This window comes from Manis pentadactyla, chromosome 10 (genome assembly GCF_030020395.1).
Source record: "Manis pentadactyla isolate mManPen7 chromosome 10, mManPen7.hap1, whole genome shotgun sequence".
NCBI classification, from domain to species: domain Eukaryota; kingdom Metazoa; phylum Chordata; class Mammalia; order Pholidota; family Manidae; genus Manis; species Manis pentadactyla.
Window position 1 is genome coordinate 6,237,441 of NC_080028.1, and position 15,212 is coordinate 6,252,652.

The following is a 15,212-nucleotide window of genomic DNA, read 5'->3' on the forward strand; positions in this document are numbered from 1 at the left end:
GAAGGACCTGAGCAGGACAAGCAAGCCCTGCCCCCCAAGGACTCAGATGATAGAAAGTGAACAAGACAATTTCTGGAGGGAAGCGGGGACACAGGTGCCATCAGGCCTCTCACTGGGCACTGGAGCACCCGCTCCCCAGGGGGTGTCCTCTGTGAGAGGGAACCCCCCCACGGTGGTGCGCCCTCCCTGGGAGCAGCCTGTGTCCCACATGGCTCAGTGTGGTCATAGGCCTCCACCCTGGTTTGGAACCTCTGAAGGGTGCCGGGCCCCAGGGCTCCCGTGGGACCTGCTGAGGCCTCTGGTGGTCTCCCATCCTGGCCCCACTGGCCCCTGTCTGGTCCTGTCCCCGTCACCCTCAGGGGGCCCAGGTGCATCTCAGCCTTGCACACGCTCTCGAGGCCTGAGCCCACGTCCCAAGCCTGGCGTCCTGAAGGTGCTCCAGGCGCAGTGACCATGGTGGGGGTGGAGGGCGGCCTCTCTGCAGGAGAGCCCTTGTGGCTGGGACCCCTAGATGCCGTGCACAGAGGCTGAGGCAGCGAACCTCAGGGGCCGGGGGCAGACCCCAGGCTCCAATGACTCCGTTTGGGGTAGCATGTGACCCGACCCCTCACTACTCTCCTGAGCCCCAGTGGCTTCTGTGACTTCAGAACAGCGCTTCCTTCTACACACGGGGATTCTGAGGCTCCGGACAGAGAAGCAAAGAAGGGGGGTGCAGGGGGACAATACGGCAGGTCCTAACCCCAGGACCTGTGAATCTGACCTCATTTGGAAGAAGTGTCCTTGCCGATGTTATTAAGGATCTTGAGATGAGGAAATGATCCTGGATTACATGGGCTGGAAGCCCAATGACAAGTGTCGCGTGTTGGTTTTAAGCCCCACAGTTTGTGGTTGTTAGTTTTGGCAGCTCAGGGCTGATGAGAGGCCGTCCCTTCCTCCGTCTGCTGGTTTTGTGGCTGCGACTCCTGCTGAGATGTCTGCCTCCGGCCACGCCTCCAGGACAGCCTTGGGCACTAGGGGCTCCACTGCCCAGCTGGAGGCCAGCTCCCTGTACACGCCGCGCCCTCTGCTGCTGAGCCCCTTTCACTCTAGGGCTCTGTGTCCCCATCGAAACACCCCAGTGACAGTCACCAGGTACAGGGGCCTTTTCAAGGGACGTGGGCCTGGTGCCCTGATACCGATGCTCCCAAGGTGGGGCCTCTGCAGAGCCGGTGCTGGGAGCCAGGCCGGCAGGGGTCTGGTCAGGCCTTCGGCCCTTTGTGTCCAGCAGCCGCACACCTCACTTCCTGCCTGAGATGGATCAGGGGATCCTGATGATGGGGAGCTGCAGAAAGGCTTGGAGCAGGGATGCGACCACAGCTGACCTCCTAACTGGAAACATCTCCCCGGTGCAGGACTGGACGTGGTGGGCAGGGAGGCAGGAGGAGGGGGCGGCCACATGCCAGGCTCAGTTGACAAGGGCCAGGCTTGCGCCGTGGCTGCAAGGCCCATTCCCGGGGCCAGGAGCATGCTTTGGGCCTGAGGTCACACGGGCATTGGGCTGTGGCCAACTTGGCCACATACACAGTATCTGTTCCTGGATCCCGGGCTTCAGCACCAAATACGGCACTGCTTGCGCCTGGCACCCTCGATGTGAGGGGCTCAGGTGGCACGTCCTGCCTCCCCAGTGGGCCCAGCCCCCACCCCACCCCACAGCAGGGCCAGATCACCCCAGTGCTTCGGGCCCAGCCTTCAGGGCCTTGCACGGTCCAACTATTCGTCTGCTCCTCAGTGTTCACATTGGGTTAAAAATACTCAGGACCAAAATAGCCTCTCCCTGTAGGGGAAACCAGGGCTGGGGAAACAAGCTTCTTGGTTTACATCACAGCTCTGCCGCTTACCCTCCCAGGCAGCTCATGCAACTCCTGACCCCAGTTTCCTCACTTACATTCTCACCGACTCATTAATTCACTCACTCACACATGCATTTGTTCACTCATTAATTCACTCACTGAACATTCATTGGTTCACTCAATCATTTGCCCCTTCACTTACCCACATGCCCAGCCACTCACTCAATACTCACCGACTGCCTGCCAAGAGCCAGGCACTATTCTAGATGCTGAACAAAACACAAAACAAAAATATACAGCATACGTGTTAGAACCAGGACTGGGGAGGATGAAGTAGGAGGCTGGGAAGTGGCGGAGCTGGAGGGTGAGTGGCAGGGAGGCCCCTGGGGGAGGTGAATTTTGAGTGAAGGTTTGTGGGAAAAGCATGCCGAGCAGAGGGAACAGCAGGTGTGGAGGCCCAGAGATGGCAGCATGGGGGGATGGGTTTGAGAAAGAGCAGGAGAAAGTTCCAGGTATGGCTGGAACAGAGCGACAATGGGGAGAGAAGTGGGGCATGAGGTCAGGGGTCAGGAGACACCCAGGACCTGGTGGATGTGGGCTTCTCACGTCCCTGAGGATCTCAGCAGAGGAGCGAGGTGGCCTGAACTTGTATTTTGAGTGTCCCCCTAGCCGGCGACGGGGTGAGTCAGTGAGTGAGTGAGTATGTTCGTTGCCTGTGGGCCTGCTCTGCTCCGGGCACTGAGTCGGGCACCAGGGAGAGAAGGTGTGGCACTTTGGGAGGTCCACCTGGCTAACTCCCTTCTCAGCAAGTGTCACCTCCCCAGGAAGCCTCTCCTGGCCCCACTGGCCCCCAGCGGGTTTAATGTCCTTGTGGGTTTCCAGATGGCCTCCCCACAGCCTGATTGCTCCCCCCTCCACCCGTCCCTTCTCCGAGGTGTGTTCCCTGGGGGGCTGAGAGGGTGCAGGGGCAGTGGGCACATGAGCCAGGCTGGCCGGGGGACCAGGCCTCTGAGCCCACGACCCGCCTCACTCTGTCTCTCTCCGTCTTTTGCAGATGGATTGGCGGGCGTGGAGAGCTTGTGGAAGGGCCGTGTTCATGTTGGCAGAGAAGGTTGGCTGCTGAGCCAGGGTGTGTCTCCAGGAGGCCTGCCAGGCTGCCCGCATCCCCCCTCGCCACCATGGGCCGTCCAGGCTGGTCAGTTACTAGCCCGTGACATCGTTGCTGTTCCCTGTCCTCCACCTTGGGGAGGGTCCGCCAGCTGCTTGAGGCCCAGGCCCCGGCGCCACCCCCAGGTCAGAGGCCCTGCCTGTCCTGGGGAGGGGTTGGCTCCAGCTCCTCCTAGCGTCCTGGCGGTGCCCTGTCTGTCTGGAGTCCACGTTTCCTGGCCTGTAAAGGAGAAGTGACGCAGCTGCCCCTGGGGCTCCAGCGGGCCAGGAGGGGGTGACTTCGGTACCAAGCCCTTAGAAGGCACGGAGTGATGGTAGCTGCGACTGTGTTCAGTGAGGACAGTCTAGACTCAGTCACGCGCCGAGTCCCAGTGTGCCGTCCGCGCGCCATCTCTGTCCAGGTGGGATGGTGTGGCAGTGAGGGCGCGGACTCTGGGGCCAGGTGGTCTGGGTTCAAGTCCCTGCCCTGCCGCTTGCTGGCAGTGAGGCTGCATGAGTTGGCAGACCTCTGTGCCTGTTCCCTCACTTGTAAGATGGGCGTGATGATTGCCACCCCAAAGAGTGGCTCTAAGGGTTTACTGAGTTGGCACCTGGCACATCCCTGGCAGGCAGTTCATATTTACTGAGTCAAAGCACTCAGCCTGCAGTGGGCCCCTGTGTGCTGACCTGCTTTACCTGGGCCTCACAGCTCGTTTGGCAGACTGGGGTTCAGTGCCCCCCAGGTGTTCACATAGTCCTACCCTTGGAGACAGAGCCCAGGCTTATCTTGTCACAGACACCCAGCCACCAGCAGAGCACCCAGGATGCTCCTGGCTGCTCGCCAAGTGGGCATCACCAGGAAAGAGTGAGGGTCCAAGGGCAGCAGTACTGGTTAAGGTCATGGGTACAGCACAGCCTCCCTGTCCTTTCCCTCCAGACCTGTGTCTATGAGAAGCACAGCCCAGGACAGGGGCTAGGGACCCCGGGGCTCAGGAGACCTCATCATGTCCAAGCCAAGGGCTACAGACCCGGCACGCATCCCCATATGCCTTGAGCACCTGTCCTGCATGTGAGCAAGTTTGCATGCTAGCCTCTTAGCGAGCCAGCACCCAAGGCCTCCCAGGCCCCAGGCCCCACACGACCCTGAGGCTGGTGGCACTCTGCCTTCCTGGGCCAGCTCCAGGCCTGGTTTGCGGAGCCAAATAGAGCTGACAGCCCATGTACTGGGCCACATGGCGGTCATAGTTTTTGACAACCCTTGCATGTGCCAGACCTTGGCCAGGGCCTGTGATGCTGTAGGTGGCCTTGGCTCAGTTCTTGGGGAGCTCACAGGTGTGTCACAGCAAAGGGCAGTGGAGCCCGGACCTTGGTCCATGGCCCACAGTTCCCATTTTGCAGATGAGGAAGGAGGTGGGACTCAGAGTCAGCCGACCCCTGGGCTTTGGAAGCTGGCACTGGCTGTGGCTGGTATTTGTGGGAGGCTTTTTTGGGGACCAGAGATGCCAGCAGCCTGCCCAAGTGTGGTGCTCATCTCTTGCAGACCAGCTGGTTCCTGCTGGAGGCACCTGGTGTCATCTGAGGAGACCATGTCCAGGCCCCCCGACTGGCTGCTGCGGCTGCTCTGGGGCACCCCAAGGCAGCGGGTCTGCACCCTGTTCATCATCAGCTTCAAGTTCACATTTTTTGTCTCTGTCATGATCTATTGGCACATTGTGGGGGAGCCCAGAGGCCAAGGACAATTCTCCAACCTGCCTGTTGACGTCTCCTGCCCCCACTTGGTGCCCCCCACACCTCCCTCCACCCCTCTTCCAGGCAACATCTTCTTCCTGGAGACTTCAGACCGGACCAACCCCAACTTCCTGTTCATGTGCTCGGTGGAGTCGGCAGCCAGGGCCCACCCTGAGTCCCAGGTGGTGGTCCTGATGAAGGGGCTGCACGGTGGCAGCCCCTCCCTGCCCCGGCACCTGGGCCTCTCGCTTCTGGGCTGCTTCCCCAATGTGCAGATCCTCCCCCTGGACCTGGAGGGACTGTTCCGGGACACGCCCCTGGCAGCCTGGTACGCGGCCCTGCAGCGGCGGTGGGAGCCCTACCTGCTGCCCGTGCTCTCCGACGCCTCCAGGATCGCGCTCATGTGGAAGTTCGGTGGCATCTACCTGGACACAGACTTCATCGTCCTCAAGAACCTGAGGAACCTCACCAATGTGCTGGGCACCCAGTCCCGCTACGTCCTCAATGGTGCCTTCCTGGCCTTCGAGCGCCACCACGAGTTCATGGCGCTGTGCATGCGTGACTTCGTGGCGCACTACAACGGCTGGATCTGGGGCCACCAGGGCCCGCAGCTGCTCACGCGGGTCTTCAAGAAGTGGTGCTCTATCCGCAGCCTGGATGAGAGCCACTCCTGCCGCGGCGTCACCACCCTGCCCTGTGAGGCCTTCTACCCCATCCCCTGGCAGAACTGGAAGAGGTACTTTGAGGACGTCAGCCCCGAGGAGCTGCCCCGGCTGCTCAACGCTACCTACGCCGTCCACGTGTGGAACAAGAAGAGCCAGGGCACACACTTCGAGGCCACGTCCAGGGTGCTGCTGGCCCAGCTCCATGCCCGCTACTGCCCCACGACGCACGAGGCCATGAAAATGTACTTGTGAGGGGCCTGCTGGGGTGCCTCCACCTACCCGGCACCCTGACTGGAGAAGGGCTCTTGGCCACCCTTGCCGGGGAGGCAGGCTGCGAGGCCTGAGTTGCCGCAGCTGGGGATTTGGGGCAGGATGGAGGGACCGTTGGCCACAGAGGTGTTTTTGGAGGATGCGCTGTAGGCCCTGAGATCTGCTCCCTTTGAGGGCCAGAGGCGGGTCTGCGCTCTGCAGGGTGAGACCCCAGCCGGGTGGGAGGCCGGTAGCTCTCGCCCTGGGCCAGCGCGCCGTCTAGGACAGAGGTGACAAGTGCGGGGGAAGGGCCGCCAGCAAGAATCAGCGGGAGTGAGCTGGGTGGGCACGCTGGGTCTCCTGGACACACGCCAGAGCAGGGAACATCAAGGCATCTCCCAGGGCATCTCGGGGAAGCCAGGCTGGTCGGGGCCAAGGTGCACCCGAGGGGAACGTGCAGAAGCTTGAGGGCAGGAGAGGAAGGAGGGAGGAGCTGGGCCAGGGGGGGGAGCCCAGGGAGGGGCGCGTGGCTCCTTTCTGGCTTGGGGTTCTTTTTCAGAGGGCTTGAGGCCTGCAGGGCTGCCCTGGGATCTCTCTGGGAGAGGCCCAGCCTGCCCACCCACCCCTTCTTTCCAGAGACGTTGCCCACTCCGTGGACATGGGGGCATGGTGGTTTTTTGGTTCAGGCAAAGCACTTGAAAGAAAACACCCTGCCCCTGATAAACACAGGAGAATAAATGCAGTCAAAGTGCCTCCCTGACACTTAGTGCTTGATGGTTGATGAAACTCATCACTTGCACAGCCCTAAATAGCCCCTTTCTGCAGCCGGAGCAGCACAGGCAGGGGGCGGTGGCCACTTGCCCGGGGCCTCCCAACCTGCCTAGATCCCAAGCGCCCAGGGACCTGGCAGGCAGCTCACTGAGCTGGGGGCCACATCCCACCCATAATGAGCCCGAATCTGTTTTAACGGGGCCAAATGAGACCCCCAAGGAGCTCCTCAGCAGAGCAGAGGCACCCTGCCAGCCGACCTCTCCTGCCCCACCCTGCATGCCTGGCCAGCATCCGGGGAGAGGCCCCGGCTACCCAGCTGGTGGCCCCAGGGCTAGGCCAGAGGCAGGTCTGCGCTTTGCAGGGTGAGACCCCAGCCAGGTGTGCTGAGAAAGTCCCCCCGGGAAGCTCTGGCCGGGCTGGAGAAGCCCTCCCCCTAGAGTGGGGGTTCCGCCAGGCTGCTCTTTGGCAGATGAGGGGAGAGGTGTTTAGAGACCTGTGATTCTGCCTGCGGATGGTGCTGGGAAGCCCAGTGAGGGGTGAGCTCCCTGGCTCTAGGGGCATTCAAAAGCAGGTGATGTGTTTGATGAGAACAACGGGTCATTGTCAATTATGTCAGTTGTTTCTCCAATAACAGCATCATTTCACCTATCTTAAAATTTGTTTAGAATGAGCAGGTTTTATCTTAATAATACAAATAATATATATAACTCTATATACTAAAGTAAGTGAGATGACCTCCTGTGGTCATTGTTTCATTAGTCATTTGGCCAGCATGTAGTGAGTGCCTACTGTGTGCCAGCACACAGGTGAGACACGTGACCCTCCCTCACCCTAAGTTCTTCTATGGCTCCCTGTTGCCTATGGAACAAAGCCTTACTCCCAGGCCCAGCATTCAAGGCCCTCCTCGGTCAAGCACCACTGCCCTCTCAGCCATGAGCACCGCCCTCAGCCACACTAACCTGCATGTTGTTCTTGACCCCCTTCCCCACTAATGGCCACATGTTGATACTCATGCCTTTGCTGTTGCTGGCAATCCCCTTCCCAGTCAACAGACTCTGTTCCTTCCCTAAGGCTGATGTCCCCTCCAGGAAGCCTTCCCTGACTGCCCCCTCCTCCGGTCACGCAGCTCCCAGGCATCCGCTGTGACTGTTGGATTCTTGGCCTGTCCCCTCGAAGACCTTGAAGGGCAGAGCCGTGTCAAATCCCTCTCAGGATCATTCCTAGGTTTGGGCTCGGGCTCCTGGAAGGGGACATCCCTGTGACTTTGCAAGGAGTTCCCGTCAGTCCATGCAGAGCTGAGGGCCCAGAGGGACCACCTCCAGACCCCTCTTCCCAGGGAGCATCAGTAAGAGGTTCAGGCCGGGCCAGAGCAGCTGCAGCCAGCCTGGTCTTGTGTTTACAGTTCTCCTCAGAGGCCCCCATTCTGGAAATACGGAAAGATAGCAGCCTCGGCCCCAGACTCCTCACATGAGGCCAGGCAGGACCCAGGACGGGCGGACTCTCAGATGCGCCTGGCATCCCTTCTCTGAGAAGGTGGGCAGGGGAAGGCAGGGGGATCAGGAGTTTGGGGTTGAATTCTCCCTCTCCCTCATTGGCCCTCCGGAGGATCGGTGTGCTGGATGCCGCTGAGCCAGCCCCATACCCAGCCTCTTAATGCAACAGCTGTAAACCAGTCAAGGTCCAGCCGGCCCTGGAGAAAAGAGGGGTTGGGGACAGGTGGGCCGAGGTGGGGGAGACAGGCTGATTCATCTCCAGGGGGTGAGACCAGAAGGTGCCTGAGGTCTGAGCTCAGGACAAGGAGGCTGGCAGGGGGAGCCGGAGAGGCTTGTCCTCACCTCCCAGTGCAACACCCAGCGGCCGGAGCCCAGACCCCGCCCCCACCTTCCGCCTGAACCGGACTCCGGAGAGTTTCTGTCCCGCCCCGCCCCGCGCTCACAATCGCCTAGTGCCCGGCAGCTTCAGGCCGGCCCCCCTTCATTGCTGGGGCCAGAACAATTGCTGGGCAACTTCATTCTTCAGTTCTCGGAAAGGAGCAGGGAGGGCCGAGCTGGGGTGGAGGTCTGCCCTGGGGACGGTGGTAATCAGATCCCAGGAAGCCTGCAGTTCGTTCTGGTGGGCGTGTTGCAGTTGTTTTTGTCTGAGGATTGGGGAAGCTGAGGACACACCCCTTTCGTAGGGGTCACGGAGTGGCTCAGCAGGGGCCGCAGGCAGGCATGCTGTCAATTATTTAATGAACGCTCCTGGCTGGCCCGTCAGCGGGGAGAATAGCTATCTGGGCTAGAGGAATAACTCCCCCTTGTTACTGTATCAATATTCAACTTCTTGTTTAAATATTAAATCGGAATGTCCTCCGTCCGAGTGCCTAACAGAGACGGAAGATGGGTGAGTAACTTAGGACTGCGTTCCCGTAAGTCTGGTTTCACGGTTCACTTGTTCCCCCATCTCTGTCCTCATGTGGGCCAGCCCCGTGCGAGGCATGCTGGGAATTCCTCTGTGAGGCTGGGGGTCTGGCGTGGACACGCTTCAGGACCTGACAATGGCTGTGGACTTTGGCAGCAGCAGGTGGGAACCAAGGTGGTGTGTTAACATTGAACTCAGAGGGGGGGATCCCCAAACAGGAAGACATTCCTCACAGCCATAGCCTGACAACAACAGAAGTCAGAACCCAGCCCCAGTCCCCACCAACCTGCAAGGAAAGAAACAAGTTCAGAGGAGAGACCTCTTGGCTGCTAGAAACAAGAGCACCTGAAATCAGGAGGGCGCTGATTCTCCATGTGATGTATCGGCTGACGTACTCGGGAAACTGCTGTAACGAAAAGACTCCATGTCGCTTAAATAAGGAAGACTGTTCCTCTCATGTCAGCCCCAAGGTGGTCGCTCCAAGGCCAGGGGGCTCCTCTGCCATCCCTAAGGTGGGGCATCCAAAGGGGTCCAGTGGTGCTTTTTTCCAACTAGTGGGAAGGGGGCCGCACAGATCTTTAAGGATGTAATCCGGAAGTTGCACGCCTCACTTCTGTTTATGTCCCATTGGCCTGGACTCAGGCGTGTGGCCACACCCAGCCACCAAGGATGTTGGGGAGTGTTGTCTGCAGCTGGAGGGGCCAAATGTCCAGCTAAAACTCAGTATGTCCTGTTACTAAATTCATGACAGGAAGAATGGACACTAGAGGACAGTTAATAGTGTCTGTCCATGTAACAAGGAGTCTGGTGTGGGGTGTCTCCAGAACTGGTTCATTCAGCAGTTCACCAACAACTTCTTCATATCCTCAAGGATCCAATGTGTTGACATTTGGGCTCAGGCCTGTCCCCTCATGGCCTCAAGATGGTTGCCTCTGCTCCGAACATCACACCCTTATGCACTAATGCAAAACAGGCAGAAAAGAGAACGTTCCTCCCTCATGTCCATGCAAACTCTCAGCAGACCCCTTCTCCGGCTGACCTCCCCTCGCTCCATTAGCCAGAGTCACATCGCATGCCTGTTCCTACTCCAGTTACTAGCAAAGGAACTGGAATGATCAGGACTGGCTTAGACCAACTGAGATTTGCCCCCAGGAGCTGGGAAAGGCCCTGCTTCATTATAACACAAGGCTACCTGAGGGCTGAACAAAATCTGCTTTCCTTTAGCAAGAAAGAAGGGCGATATGGATGGCTGTGCGTAAGGAGCCTCCATGGGAACTGGCACCTCCTGCCACCCGCTCTGCCCCAAGCCCAGCAGTATACCCTGTCCTGCACGTGATTTCACTCACCCCACCCCCATGAGGAGGACACCATCTTCACTTTGCATATGAGGACACTGAGGCTCAGGGACGTTAGGGGACTTGCCTAAGGCCCCACAGCCAGAGGCTAGCAGAGCTGCGGTTTCAGCGCAGATGTGTCCTACTTGAAAGCCAGGCCCCCTGCGGGCTGCCGCGGCAGGAGTCCTACCACAGGCCCTTCTGAGCTCCAAGACCAGCAACATTAGACCAAATATTTCATGGTGGTGTAAATGGTGGAGTATTTATGGAGGCACACAAGTTTTATTCTACATTGAAACTAACCGTTTTACAGTACCCGAAGGCTCTTTGCAAAACCATCCTTTTATCTCTGTTTTTAGATGCAGTGCACACGGTTGTACTGTTTTGGCCTCTTGGTCATCCCGTGACTGGTTGGTGTTGAGACCCTTTGAGGGTTCATTAATCATGAGTGAAATGAATTTGTTCAGATTTATTTCGGTTATAAACAGTGACAACAAAATAAGAATAGCTTAAACAAAGCAAAAGCTACTTTCTCGCTTGAGAAGGAGCCTAGGGCGGGCGTTCATTTGTGGCTCCACTGCCTGAGCACATGGCTTCCGCCTTCTGGCCCAGTATTGCTGCTCCAGCACCAACATGTGTGCACGCCAGCCAGAAGGAAGCAGAAGGACCGAAGAGGGGCCTTCTGCCTGTTGGAGAAGTTCCCAAAGGCGATGTGTGATGTTTATGCTTTCTATTATTTGCAAGAACTTAGTCACAGGACAACTGAGCAGCAGAAGAGGAGCCAGAGTGTGGCGCAGCCCCTTGACAGAGCCCAGGCAGCCCCCAGGCACTGGGGGGGCCCTGCGGAGTTGTCCTGAGTTGGGGCAACGGACCAGGCCTTTATAGCCCACATCGGTCCATCACCGCATGCCAGGCTGCCCCTGGAAGAAGACATGACCAGGTAAGGCAGTGTCTTCAGCCCAGGAAAACCTCAAAGGGGGCTGAGAACCAAGGGCCATGTTCCAGCAGCTCCCCCAGCAGGTGGGGGTTAAGTCTTCATTCCAGGGGGGAGTCTGGGTGGCTTACCACTGGCCACCCCAATAGCGTGAGATTCCATTTATATGAGGTACCAAGACAGACACGGTAAGCCACATTGAAGTCAGGATGGTGGGCACTCTCAGAAGGGGCTTCCAGGCTCTGCTTGTTGTTGACATGGTGCTGGCTGCCCAGGACTGTCGCTTTGCAAAACATTCACTCATCTTACAAGTATGGTTTGTGTGCTTCCGTCACATTTCTGTGAGACAGCAAGACAGAGACCGTGGAGCAGGGGTGGGGTGAGAGAGGCCGTCAGGCTGCGGTGCAGGACTGGCTGCAGGGAGCGGGGGCAGCCTGGCTTCGGGCCTCTGACGGAGGTGAGTAGACAGGCAGTTCAGCTGAGCCTTGAATGGGAGGGGTCTGGAGGGGCCTGGGCCCCACGACGGCCCGGACTGCAGCTGACCAAGGCCGGGGCCAGCGATGCCGCAGAAAGAATGGATGGGCGCCGGGCGAGGGTGCCGAATAGGAAGACTGGAGGCCAAAGACCCATTTTAGGGCAGTGCTCGCCGCACAGAGTCGGTCCTGGAGAAGCAGCGGGAGGGGCTGGGGAGAGGACCCGAAGCCAGCAGTGCCTGGGAATTGAGCCCGTGTGGGCATGGGGGTTACCGCGGCTAAGCTCATGCCACATGCCACACAACAGGCCAGGAAGTGGGGAGACGAGATGCAGGGGCAAGGAAAGCGACTTCGTTCGGCAAGCCAGGAGACCAAGAAGATGGTGACTAATGTCCTAAGAACTATCTTAACTTTGGGTTGATTTCAAGTGTCTTTCATATTAGGGAAGTAGGGAGCCGGAGGAGTTGAGGTCAGGAGGTGACCTCAGACCAGGGTCAGCAGGGGCCTGAGGGGGGTGGCGACACTCCTTGTCTGTGCTCAGCTGACTCCAGCCCTTGTGTTGACATGGGTCTGGCCACGATGTCCCTGTAAGTCCTTGACAATCCTGTCACCATTCCTGTGCATACTTCTTTATCTCCTCGGGGGAGGCGAGGGTCGGGTATGGGGCTGGTTGTATCAATCTTGAGCATTGAGGAAAATTCCCTTCTGATGATTATTAACAAGCCTACGTGCAGGGCTGCAGGGCTGAGCGGAAGATTAAGGCAGTAAAGGAGTCAGATACAGTGCGAAGGCAGAGATGCCACACGGGGGATCCAGGAGCTCCCAGAGGCCGCAGGGCTGATGGCGGGCCTCGGCAGGAGAAGCAGGAGCTGGGGCCCTCGGGGCCCCCAGTCAGCAGTGCCACGCACTATCCCTTTGGGCACAGGCAGCGAGCAGGCCACACGTTAGGAAGGGGGTTGACGGCAACAGGCCAGGTAGACGAGGCGCCGCAGGTCTGGCGGCCTGTAGCCTCAGCAGAGGACAGGCAGCTGGCCAAGGCCGTCTGGGCCACTGCAGCTTGGGCTGCAGGGTGTGGACAAAGCCGGGCCCACGAGTGTGGTAGGTAGGCCTCCAGACCAGCCTGAAGGGGAGGACGAGGCTGGCCACAGGACTTGGAGCCTTTGGAACACTCACTCCAAATATCACCTGAGGAGCTCAAAAGACCTTCTCAGGGGTGTGCAAGTCACGCTCGGTAGGGACCCTAGGAAGGCTGCCTCACGTGTAGGGAAAGAACTGTGTTCCACGGGCCAACAGACCTCATCTGAGACTTCAGCAAGTCACATCCCCTCTGAGCCTGAGTTTCTTCAACTACAAAGTAGGGGCAAGGGAGCCTCTAGCAGTTTCTGGCCCTAAAATCCCCAAACAGATGAGGATCTTCAGGGACCCTGGGGGCTAAAGCCAGGATGTGGCCACAGGCCCTTCATGAGACCTGCCTGGTAGTGGGGGCTCTGACCCAGGGGCCTGGAGGTTGGGGTGCCTGTATCAGTCCCTGGGAGGAAGTTTCTGGATGCAGCCTGCAGAGCCATTATAGGGCTTCCACGTCGGGAGGCCACCTGCCTCAGAATCTGGGGGCACTGGACGCCTGAGTGAATCTCCAGGTGGCAGGCACGATCCAGAGAAGTGTCCACTGTGCCACCTCGCTCCACTGTGGGGTGGGTATCATGATTATCTAATAGCAGAGATGCTATTAGCAGAGATGCTAAGAACAAATGGGAAAAGTGGGAATTACGAGAACCTAGAGGCTTGGAGGAGGAGTCTCAGCACTGAAGCTCACCCGTGAGGAGATGCAGCTTACCTGGAGGTGCCGCCCAGGGGCTTGGAGGATGATGGTCCCACCGAGCCAGCCCCAGGCCCCTGAGGAGGGTGCCAGTCAGCGGGTGCCAGAGTCTCTGAGGAGGTGCAATGCAGCTGGTTCTCAGTATGGAGAAAAGTTTGCAACTGAAACCAAGTGCCACTTCCTGAAGAGCCCAGAGATAAACACTTACAACTTTTGGTCAATTGATTGTTTCTACAAGGGTGCCAAGACGGGACAATGGGGGAAAAAAATATGGTGCCAGAAAACTGGACAGCCACCTGCAAAAGAATGAAGCTGGACCTCCTCCTCACACCCTGCACAAAAAACACGGCAGAGTGGATCAGAGATCTTCATGTAAGACCTAACACCACAAAACTCTTCAAAGAAGACATATGAATTCATCTCTATGATTTGGGACTCGGCAGTGGTTTCCTAAATATGACACAATGACGTATGCACAAATGACAAAGGAAAAATAGCCAAACTGCACTTCATCAAAATTAAAAAATATTATGTGTCAAAGGACACCATCAAGAAAGTGAAGAGAACCCACAGAATGGGAGAAGAAAATCACAAATCATGTATCTGATAAGGAACTTATATCTGGGATGTACAAAGAATTCTTACAAGTCAAAAATAAAAAGCCAACCTAATTTAAAAATGGGCAATGGATTTGAAAGGCATTTCTGCAAAGTAGATATACAAATGGCCAATAAGCACATAAAAAAAGGCTCAACACCATCAATCATTAGGGAAATGTGCATCAAAGCCACAATGTGATACCACTTCACACCCACTAGGACGGCTATCATCAAAAACACAATGCCAAGTGTGGGCAAAGTTGTCAGAAATGGTAAACCTCACACTCTGCTGGGAGAATGTAAAATGGTGCGAATACTTTGGAAAACAGAAAGTTCCTCTGAAAGTTAAACGTAGAATTTACCACATGACCTTGAAGGTCCCTTCCTAGATATATACCTAAAAGAATTTAAAACATATGTTCACCCAAAAACATGTACGTGAATATTCACAGCAGTACTCTTCCTAATAGCCAAAAGGTGGAAACGGGCCCAACAGCCATCAGCTGGTGAATGGACATGTCTGTACAGTGGCATGTTTTTCAGGAATAAAAAGGAACAAAGTACTGATACATACAATAACATGGATGAACCCTGAAAACATGCTAAGTGAAAGATGCCAGACAGAAAAGGCCACAGCACATTCTATATCATTCCATTTATGTGACATGTTCAGAATAGGCAAGTCCGTAGACAGAAAGTAGATCAGTGGTTGCCAGGGGCCAGGGGAAGGGGAGTGGAGTGACTGCCAATCCGGGCAGGGTTCTTTTTGATGTCAATGGAAATGCTCTAAAATTAGAGGTGATGGTTACACAACTCTGTGAATATACTAAAAAACTACTGAGCAAATGTTACAGCATCTCAATAATGTTATTATTTTTTAAATACATAATACGTACTTTTTCTTTTTGGTTCAGTGGATAAGGAGCCCAACAGGACCAGGTGGCAGGCTTGGTCCTGGCTTCCAAATCCAGGGAACCATCACTTTCCCTGGTGGAAACATTCTGCCCTCCAAGTTTCAGGAATAGGAAACAAGAATTCCATGCATGGTGATCGGGTGGGGTCATGGTTCCCGGCTGCGCGTTCTGTTATGGGACACACTGGTCTCTGGTTCAGCATATACACCACACCCTCTAAGACAGACCCCACCTTTCTTTTAAGTGTTGCCCCCCAACTGGGGACATAGCTTGAGTCTTCAGTAGGCCAAACCCCATTCTGTCGGACCAGCTGTCTCTGGGTGGTGAGGCATTAGAGACAAGCTCACTAATAAT

General features: G+C 56.9%; 1 protein-coding gene across 1 annotated transcript in view; it reads left to right on the plus strand.

Annotated features, from left to right (window-relative positions):
- Positions 1-14,795, plus strand: part of A4GALT (alpha 1,4-galactosyltransferase (P blood group)) — a 33,677-nt gene extending 18,882 nt beyond the window's left edge. Inside the window, exons 2-3 of the mRNA XM_057486310.1 lie at positions 2,884-3,024; positions 4,516-14,795. Coding sequence (XP_057342293.1) covers positions 4,562-5,620 — 1,059 coding nt within the window. The 5' untranslated portion in view covers positions 2,884-3,024; positions 4,516-4,561 and the 3' untranslated portion in view covers positions 5,621-14,795. The remainder of the gene's footprint in view (positions 1-2,883; positions 3,025-4,515) is intronic.
- Positions 14,796-15,212: the final 417 nt, after the last annotated feature.